The sequence below is a fragment of the Canis lupus genome, chromosome 25 (genome assembly GCF_048164855.1).
Source record: "Canis lupus baileyi chromosome 25, mCanLup2.hap1, whole genome shotgun sequence".
Taxonomy (NCBI): domain Eukaryota; kingdom Metazoa; phylum Chordata; class Mammalia; order Carnivora; family Canidae; genus Canis; species Canis lupus.
Window position 1 is genome coordinate 5,492,511 of NC_132862.1, and position 9,003 is coordinate 5,501,513.

A 9,003-nucleotide genomic window follows, 5' to 3' on the forward strand; every position below is an offset into this window, starting at 1 on the left:
GTGATCCGAAGTAGAGCCAGCCCCAGGGGGTCCAGAGAGGGAGCAAGCTAAAGAGGTGCCTAGATGGAAGGGAAAGGGAAAAGACCATTAGTCGGTTAGAGACTATGACTTGAAGTACGGACTGCCCTCCAGTAGCTTCTAATTGACAAGTTATGCATTTGAAAAGAAGCAGCCCTTGGGTGTCTGGCAAGGACAAGATGGGACAGAAGCTTGAAGTCCAGAACCAGATTATAACTGATTCTGAGGGAAGCTCTCAGCAGAAAGCTGCAAAGTCACCGGAGAAAATGGTCCCCTGGCACCTACCCCTTCCAGTCCTGGTTAGTACTGCCACAAGGAGGAGAGATGAAAGTGGAGGAGGTTTGGGGAGGACCATGGAGAAGAACGTCTCTGGTTGTATGCCCAAAGAGCTTGGCTGGCCTTGGGCAGAAACTGGAGCCCATACTTCCTGGATGATAGCAGAGGACAATGGGCTGCCAGGATAGGCTTTGGGAGAGTAAAGATCCGATTCAAGTACCAGAGGAGGGTGTTCTGGTGCCAAGCTTAGGCTTGGGAGTAGGATGCTTATCCAGGCAGCTAAGGACTGAAAAGCTACTAGGATTTCTTAAACAGGTGCCTGCCTGGTTTCCAGGATGGGACACGCTTCAGTCGTGAAATGGACCAGCGGTGACCGGCTAGAGCCCCCGCCCCGGTGGGAGGGGGCGGGACGGTCCTGGGAGAAGGGCGGGGGGCGGGGCCAGGGGCCACTTAAGGCGGAGCAGGGCGTTCTGGCAGCGCCGGAGCCGGGCAGCGGAGCCAGGCTGGGCTGGCACTCACCCACGACCCCCCTTCCCTGCTATGATGGCCCGTCAGTAGCAGGTTCCAGACCCCCCGGGGGCATGCGGGCAGCGCCGGCGGCGGCCAGGTGCGCAGAGCCACAGGAGCTCTAGGGCACTCGGGGCAGCTCTGCCTGCTGCGCTCTCTGGTGCCGGGGGAGATGCCCAACTGAGGGGCGAGCTGTAGGACAAGAACGTTCCCTCTGGCCAGAGTCCTCTGCATCCATGGCGCTGCCGGCCAGGCTGGTGCCCCTGTGCTGCTTGGCACTCCTGGCGCTGCCCGCCCAGAGCTGCGGGCCGGGCCGGGGGCCGGTGGGCCGGCGCCGCTACGTGCGCAAGCAGCTCGTGCCGCTGCTCTACAAGCAATTTGTGCCCAGCGTGCCCGAGCGGACCCTGGGCGCCAGTGGGCCTGCCGAGGGGAGAGTGGCGAGGGGCTCTGAGCGCTTCCGGGACCTGGTGCCCAACTACAACCCGGACATCATCTTCAAGGATGAGGAGAACAGTGGTGCAGACCGCCTGATGACCGAGGTAAGCTGGACCTCGCCCCACCTGTGCCAGGGCACTGCCAGCTCGTGCGCAGCCCGGGAGGGTGGTGAGCTGGGCTTCATCCACGGGGACCTTAACCTCAAAGGTTGCCTCTCCCTACCCTTCCACCGCTCCCCACCCCCTCCCCCCCAAAACCCCAAAGCCGTGCTTACTGGGCTCAGTGATCAGAAGGGATCCCAACCGGGGAGGCTGGAATGGGGAGGGGAGGAGGGACTAGTGAGAGTGAAGCCCGGAGAGACGGCGAGGGCGGGGAAAAGAGGATGGCGGCCGGCGAGACGGGAAATGGCTGAGGCGTGGACCGGGGGTCAGCTACCGAGCCAGGCAGGAAGGGCTGGGGTGAGCTGGGGGCCAGGAGCTGGCCAGGCCGCAGCAGAAAGCTCTACCCTTAGCCTGGCTCCTGACCGGATTGTGGAAAAGCTCTGTGGGCTACAGAGACTGAAGGAGCCAAGTGGAAAGGGGGTGGCCAAGGGTTAGGTCACCAGGCCATCTACCTGAGAAGGGACTGGGCGGGAATCGTCTTCAGCACGGGGGAGGCATCCTAGAACCAAGGCAAGACTATTCTAGAGCCTAAACGACTGTCTTGGGTGAAGATAGTCCTCAATGGGAAGAACAGATGGGCCCACCTGAGAATCAAAGTGCTCCGGCATCCGTCAAGCTCAGGGGGGTTTACCTCCTGGGGGGTTACCTCAAGGGGTTTCCTTGGGATTAGAGAATTAAATTCAACTAGCATGTATCGAGCCTCTGCTGCAGGTTGGAACCTAAGCGACCTAGGATGGGAGGTGAGCGATGCCCTGCGAGTGAAGGGCCACCCTCTGGCCAATGATCTCAAATGTCAGACCTGGAAGGAAACTTGGAAGTCATTCTTCCACCTCCTCGCTTCAATTTTGCAGCTGAGAGCTGGGCCCCAAGAGGAAAAGCGATTTAATCAAAGTCTTAAAACTAATTAGTGGCATGGCTGGGACTAGAATTCAGCACTCCTGATTCTAAGTCTATACACTTTCCATTACACCACCTAATTGTGTATGGAGTGGGGAGCTGGAGGGAGAGGGAGTGGCGCGGATTTCCTCCGATTAATTGCCATAGTTTTCCAGGTTACTTTGTTAGGAAAACCTGTCCAGGGGAGAAAGAATTCCTTCTACTACTACTCGGAGATTAGGAAAGGGACACTCCTTCCCTCCTTGGTCATGGAATAGTGTGGCCCTGTCGCCTGGCTGCCACCTGCAGCAGAGGGTCCAGAACAAGGGACAGGCCCAGGAGGGGCTCTGACGAGGCCTGGGAACCCCTCGGTCCTGCTTATCTCCCACACCCTGGCTGCAAAAGGCCTCCATTGAGTTGGCTTTGCACTGGGCTGCTGCCCCCGCAGGTCAAGGCCCCAGGGCCTCCTTGGGGGACAAAACGACAAAAAGTTGGAAGGAGTTACCACTTTTCCTGTCTTCCCCTCCCCTGCTCTCCAACCCTGCGGAGGTGTAGAAAACTCGGGAAGAAGGGAAGGAGGAAAGTGCCCCTTTGGCACTTAGGAGAAAACCAAGTCTGAGGTGAGAGGTCGGAGCGGGGAGAAGAAAAGGAAACTGTCCTCTCTGCGCCTCCTCCCGCCGTCGGTGCCGTGGTGCGCGCCAAGGTCTCCGGCTCCCAGACGAGAGCCGCCCAGATAACCGCGGTCTCACTCCCCCGGGCGCAGGCTTCCAGCCACCGCGGCTCTGCCTCCTCTCCACTCCCACCCTGCAGGGGGCCCCCCAGTTCCGCGCAAGGGCAGCTCCCGCTAATCTCAGGTGCTGCTCCCACGCCTTTCGCGGCTGCATCTGGAGCAGGGATGGAGAGCCGGGGCTCGCGGCTGGCAGGGCCGGAGCTGGAATTGGGAGGGCCGGTCGCGCTGGGGGAGGGGGCCCGGCGGGCGGGAGCAGGGATGGGGGGCGCGGCTTTCTGCCCTTTCCTCTCCCGGAGCCGGGGCGGCTCAAAAGCGCCTTTGTGGATGGAGCTGCTGAGTCCGCTTCTCCCGGCGCGTCCCCGGCCTCGGCCCGGGATTCTCGCTCGGTTAAGTCATCCGGGAGAATGGCCATTGTACTTCGCGCGGCCCCCGCCACCCAAACCCTTTTTCCAGCAGCCTTGGTCCCGCACGGCTCGGCTCGGGCACCTCTGTGGGGGGCACTCGCACCACGAAGGGGTTAATGCTAGGGGCCGAAAGGAGGAGGAGGAAGGAAGGAAGGAAGCGATGCCCGGTGCCAGGGAAGGCAACGAAACAAAAGATGAATCAGGCGGAGGGAGGGCAGCCGGGGCTTGGGGCGGGGGCCAGCCTCAAACAGGGGCTCCTCTCGGGGCTCCGGGCTGCCCAGCCCCTCCCTGCCCGAGCTGCCACCCGCCCGCTCAGCTCCTGCCCTCTCCCAGGTTGAGCCGAGGTCCCTTAATGAGTGAGCGGCGGGCGTCGAAAGTGGGCATGGATAGGCACCCCCTCTCGATCCCTGGGGCGACCCCACCGTCCTCCCACAAACGCTCCGGGAAGGAAGTGCATATTGGCCACTACACCTCTTCGGGTTCTCGCTTCCCCAGGACACTCAGAAGCTGGGAGGAAGTGGTGTGGGGCCAGGAAAACAAGGAACCGACCCCCTTCCGTCCAGGTCCCTTCTTGCCCCGGCGGTGGCAGCGAGGAGACTGACTCCTTTATTCCCCGCCAGCGCTGTAAGGAGCGCGTGAACGCCTTGGCCATTGCGGTGATGAACATGTGGCCCGGAGTGCGCCTCCGGGTGACCGAGGGCTGGGACGAGGACGGCCACCACGCGCAGGACTCGCTCCACTACGAGGGTCGTGCCTTGGACATCACCACGTCGGATCGCGACCGCAATAAGTATGGGCTGCTGGCGCGCCTGGCGGTGGAGGCCGGCTTCGACTGGGTCTACTACGAGTCCCGCAACCACGTCCACGTGTCGGTCAAAGCCGGTACAGTAGGGGGTGGGTGGTGAGGTCCGCCCAAAGACCGCTCCTTCCGGGAAACTGAGGCTGCGCAGCTCTGGGGCGACGCTAGGGGAGACCAAGCGGGCGTTAGTGTTGTAACCCCCCCCCCCCCCCCGCAAGGTTGGGGCCAGATCCGTGGGAAATTACACGTCCCGGGACTGGCGAGGTCTGCCCCGGGCTTGACCCGCATCTCTCAGAATCTGGAACCGCTGGTCTCGATTCAGTCCTCGCTGTGCTTGTTCCCTGCAGATAACTCGCTGGCGGTCAGGGCCGGCGGCTGCTTTCCGGGAAATGCCACCGTGCGCCTGCGGAGCGGCGAGCGGAAGGGGCTGCGGGAACTGCATCGCGGAGACTGGGTGTTGGCGGCCGACGCGGCCGGCCGGGTGGTGCCCACGCCCGTTCTGCTCTTCCTGGACCGGGACTTGCAGCGCCGGGCCTCCTTCGTGGCTGTGGAGACCGAGCGGCCCCCGCGCAAGCTGTTGCTCACGCCCTGGCACCTGGTGTTCGCGGCTCGGGGGCCCGCGCCCGCGCCCGGCGACTTTGCCCCGGTGTTCGCGCGCCGGCTGCGCGCGGGGGACTCGGTGCTGGCGCCCGGCGGGGACGCGCTGCGGCCGGCGCGCGTGGCCCGGGTGGCAAGGGAGGAAGCCGTGGGCGTGTTCGCGCCGCTCACGGCCCACGGGACGCTGCTGGTCAACGACGTGCTGGCCTCGTGTTACGCGGTTCTGGAGAGTCACCAGTGGGCGCACCGCGCCTTCGCCCCGTTGCGCCTGCTGCACGCGCTCGGGGCGCTGCTTCCGGGCGGGGCGGTGCAGCCCACGGGCATGCACTGGTACTCTCGGTTCCTCTACCGCTTGGCGGAGGAGCTACTGGGCTGAGCGCGACGGACACGGAAGCCTCGAGGCGCCTGCTCAAACCCCGGCGTGCGGGCGGAGAGCTGGGGGAGTGGGCAGCAGAGGATGCTGACTCGGGGGTGGGGGAGGAGGGGAGGCGGAGAACCAGAGGCAAGCCTGGACCGCTTGGTGTGGGGGCAGCCTCCACCCGAGAGGAGATCCTGGGTCCTAGGTAGATGGTGGGTACTCCTTGACGAGGACTGTTTCGCCTCTTCCTCCTCAGTGCCTCAGCCCCACCCGATTATTTTATTTTATTTTCTATTTATAAATTGTAATATAATGACCTGCTTGCCCCGCCTGGCAAGGTGAGGGGCCAGGGCACGGCGTTAACACTGTTTGACACAGCCAGCCAATCTGATGTCTGACATTTTCCTACAGGTGGGCTAATAAAGGGAAGGCTTGCAGGAGCTTATTGGAAAATCTCTGTATTCAGGGGGTGATTCACCTCAGGAGGAGGGGAGAAGGGGACCAACCCTGAGTCACTACCCTACATCTGACTCCTCCTTCCTTACCCAGCAGCTCTTCCTGCCTGCTTCCTCCCCTCAGAGGGGGCATCCCAGTCCATCAGCAACTGGAGACCAGAAGAATCCTCCTCTTTTCTAGGCTGTTGGCCCCTTCTCCCACCCAGAGAGGACCAGAATTTTACCTGCATGACGCATACCGAACAGAGGGGCCAGGGATGTTGAAGGAGCAAGAGGGTCCACGCATGTCCTCTCTGGTTCATAGTGGCTCCAGCAAGGTCTCAGGCCGTTACATTACTGCTACTCGGAGAATTCTGGTCCCTGATTGTTAGGCTGCAGTCCTAGTCCCTCCCTGAAGGCTGCAAAGAATCAGCCTAGCTCCCATCCTACCCTGGTGTCAGAGTCTGGATAGGGATGATGTTTTATTCTGGGATGTCACTGGACCAACTGATGGTCCTTGGGAATCCCTAGCTAATTTATAACTGATAGTCCCCATACACTCTTGGTCAAGAGAAAGAACGAGAACAGAGGGCTGGAACCTATCTCTCCTGAAGGAGAGAGAACAGCTTCAAGCCCTGGCGTATGTGTGTTTAGGGGGAGGAGGGAAGGCTCTCCATGCAAGGGCCTATAGGTATTACAACCTGAGTGCTCTTCTTGATCGCCTCTCCTAGTTGTTTCTCTTGGCTTCCTCCACCATCCCCCTCTTCCTCCTCCCCTTCTCCAGGCTCTGCCTCCCCCACCTGAGTGTTCCTGGAACCTGCAGGTTCCAAGGCAGCCAGAGAGGCAGGAACTCAGACAGGTGCCCCGAGTTAGGAATGGAAGCTCAGAGGAAGTTGGACTTCAGTGGAAGGGGAATGAATGTCTGTGCTGGAGGGGATGGAGGGGTTTGGTCATACCACCGGGGAGCCAGCACTTGCCTGTAGGGAGCAGTGCAACTTCAGTCCACGGGGTCCCTGCTATCTACCGCCCTCTGGTGGCTGTCGGGACCAGTTCTCTTCCAGACCAAAGGAAAGAGCTACCTACTTCCTGCGGGGATGGGTAGACTGGACCTGTGCGGAGGAGCCTTATCTCAGGAGGTGAGAGACGGTGGGTGGGGCTGGGTAAGATGCCAGGGCTGAGCCACAGGTATCACGCCTCTCCTTGTGAAAACCCTTCTAAGTCTGGCATTTTTGCATCCCCCGTGCCTGGTTTAGCTCTGTGGCTCCCAGAAGCTGGAGGTATAGTTGTAGCCAGATTCCGTGCATGTTCAAGTTGCCACCTCATCTCTCTTACCCTGTGACCCTTGAGTTCAATGTCTGGAGGTAAAAAGCATACTTAGGGTTCCAGGAAGTGATCGATAAAGGCAACCTTTGGAAGCAGAATAATTTTTACCTTTAGTGTCCTTCCCCACACCATTTCTTTCAATCCATACCTGTTACCTGTTAATCAGGTACCTGTTACCACTCCCTCTCCCTTTCCGGATTTCACAATCCAAGCTGTGGATCTTGCCCAGAGCATGGCCTGGAAGTCATGCAGACCTGCAGATACTCATACCACCCCAAGAAGATTGTTGAGAAGATCAGTGTGTGTACCCAATGTGGAATAGACACTCTATTTTCTATGCTCTGCTCCCATTTCTCACTGCCTTTGCTGCCTTCTGCTGTTGGTCTGCTTTTCTCCTCACCACTCCACTAAAAGCAGGATTTATCCATGGGTCCCAAGTATTTTGGGGGGTCGTGTTGCTCCCATAATTGTTTGACTTCACTACACTCCTTCAGAAGGTGCTGTGTGAAAGATTTGGGCTTGCTTTAGAACTAAAGTATAATTAAAAGTGATCTTGTTTTGAGAATATACAGAGTATTTTGTAATAATCTTGCTTGCCAAGACCTCTCTGCATGCTGGGAAACCAGAGTTGAGAACCACTGCTTCGAGTTTCAGTTGACCTTTTTAAACTCCCCTAGTCCAGACTTTTTTCCCCCTTCCTTTCTTCAGGTGGGGTTTACTGAACATCTACAGTGTAGCACTGTATTAGGCATGAAAAATATATAAAATATTAAGAAGCAGCTTCCTCTATGAAGGAGTAGACTTAAGGGTGTAAGATGGTTACCTGCCAAAACAACATTGTTACTTAATCAGGATGAGTTGAATGGGTGAAAAATGTCATATTGGTGCAGAGAGCCTTGTGAAGAAAGTAGGGCCTGAATAGGGTATGGAAGCATGTAGATGGAGGAGACCAGATAGGGCATTCCAGGCAGAGGTAGCAACATGAGCAGGGACTTGAAATCTGGAATGAAAATGTGCAGACTGGCTAGAGTGGGAGATGGAGGACTGTAACTATATGTAGCTAATGTTTCTTGAGAGCTTGCTATATGTCAGGCCCTCTTCTAGCTCTTTACATGCATTCTCATTTCATGCATATGACAACCCTGTGGGATTGTATTACTGCTGAGGAAACCAAGGCAAGGACAGGTTTAAGTCACTGGGTCAAGTTTTTGCAGCTAGTAAATGGTAGACCTGGAGCAGAAACAACAAGAAGACTACCTTGATGGACGGGGCTATGTCCTTAAAGGCCTTAAGAAGTTTTTGACTCAGTGCCCCTGGGTGGCTCAATCAGTTAAGCATCGTGAACACTTGGTTTGGAGGCTCAGGTCAGGATCCCACGGTTGTGGGATTGGGCCCTGTGTCAGGATCGGAGCTCAGCGGGTTGTCTGCTGGAGATTCTCTCTTTTCCTTTCCCTCTGCCTCTCACTCTCAAATAAATAAATAAACAAACAAACAAACAAAAAGTTTTTGCTTCTTCTTCACTGAGTCACTAGTAAGTCCTAGCTTTTTGATAGTCATTTCTCTCTCATTTTCAGTGGCTCTTCTTTCTCCTGCCTGGATTGCTGGCTTCCTTAACTAACGTTACCCATACAGTAAAGGATCATAGATATATATATATATTCACACACAGAGTAGAAGTGAGTCTGAGCTTTATCATAGACTGAATATATGTGTCCCCACTCCAAATTAATAGGCTCAAACCCTAAGACCTGTGTGTCTGTTTTTGGAGGTGGGGCCTCTAAGGCTGTAATGAAGGTCAAAGGAAATCATAGGAGTAGGGCTCTGATCTGATAGGATTTCTGTCTTTCTAAGAAGAGGTGCCAGAAAGTTGCTTTCTCTCTCTTTGCATGTACCGAGGAAAGGCCATATAAAGACATAGCAAGAAGGCAGCCATCTGCAGGCCAGGAAGAGAATTCTCACCAGGAACCAAATTGGCCAGAACCTTGATCTTGAAATTCCCCAACCTCCCAAGTAGTGAGAACATAAATGTTTGATGTCTAAGCCACCCAGTCTATGGTATTTTGTTATGGCAGCCCTAGCAGACTA

At 57.2% G+C, this 9,003-nt stretch overlaps 1 protein-coding gene across 2 annotated transcripts; it reads left to right on the top strand.

The window, feature by feature from the left end:
- The first annotated feature begins 729 nt into the window (after nt 1-729).
- On the top strand, nt 730-5,601 carry DHH (desert hedgehog signaling molecule). Of its 2 annotated transcripts, none has more exons than XM_072798049.1 (3): nt 730-1,340; nt 3,971-4,289; nt 4,554-5,601. In XM_072798049.1, the coding sequence occupies exons 1-3, from the start codon at nt 1,038-1,040 to the stop codon at nt 5,177-5,179; spliced, it is 1,248 nt and encodes a 415-aa protein (XP_072654150.1). In that variant the 5' UTR covers nt 730-1,037; the 3' UTR covers nt 5,180-5,601. The 2 variants fall into 2 exon arrangements, with proteins under 2 accessions (XP_072654150.1, XP_072654151.1); XM_072798050.1 differs by having other exon boundaries at nt 735-1,340; nt 4,028-4,289.
- Nucleotides 5,602-9,003: the final 3,402 nt, after the last annotated feature.

Coding starts and splice junctions, on each gene's coding strand:
- DHH (XM_072798049.1), top strand. CDS start 1,038: ATGGCGCTGCCGGCCAGGCTGGTGCCCCTGTGCTGCTTGGCACTCCTG. Junction 1,341..3,970: donor CAGACCGCCTGATGACCGAG/GTAAGCTGGACC, acceptor CCTTCCGTCCAG/GTCCCTTCTTGCCCCGGCGG. Junction 4,290..4,553: donor CCACGTGTCGGTCAAAGCCG/GTACAGTAGGGG, acceptor TGTTCCCTGCAG/ATAACTCGCTGGCGGTCAGG.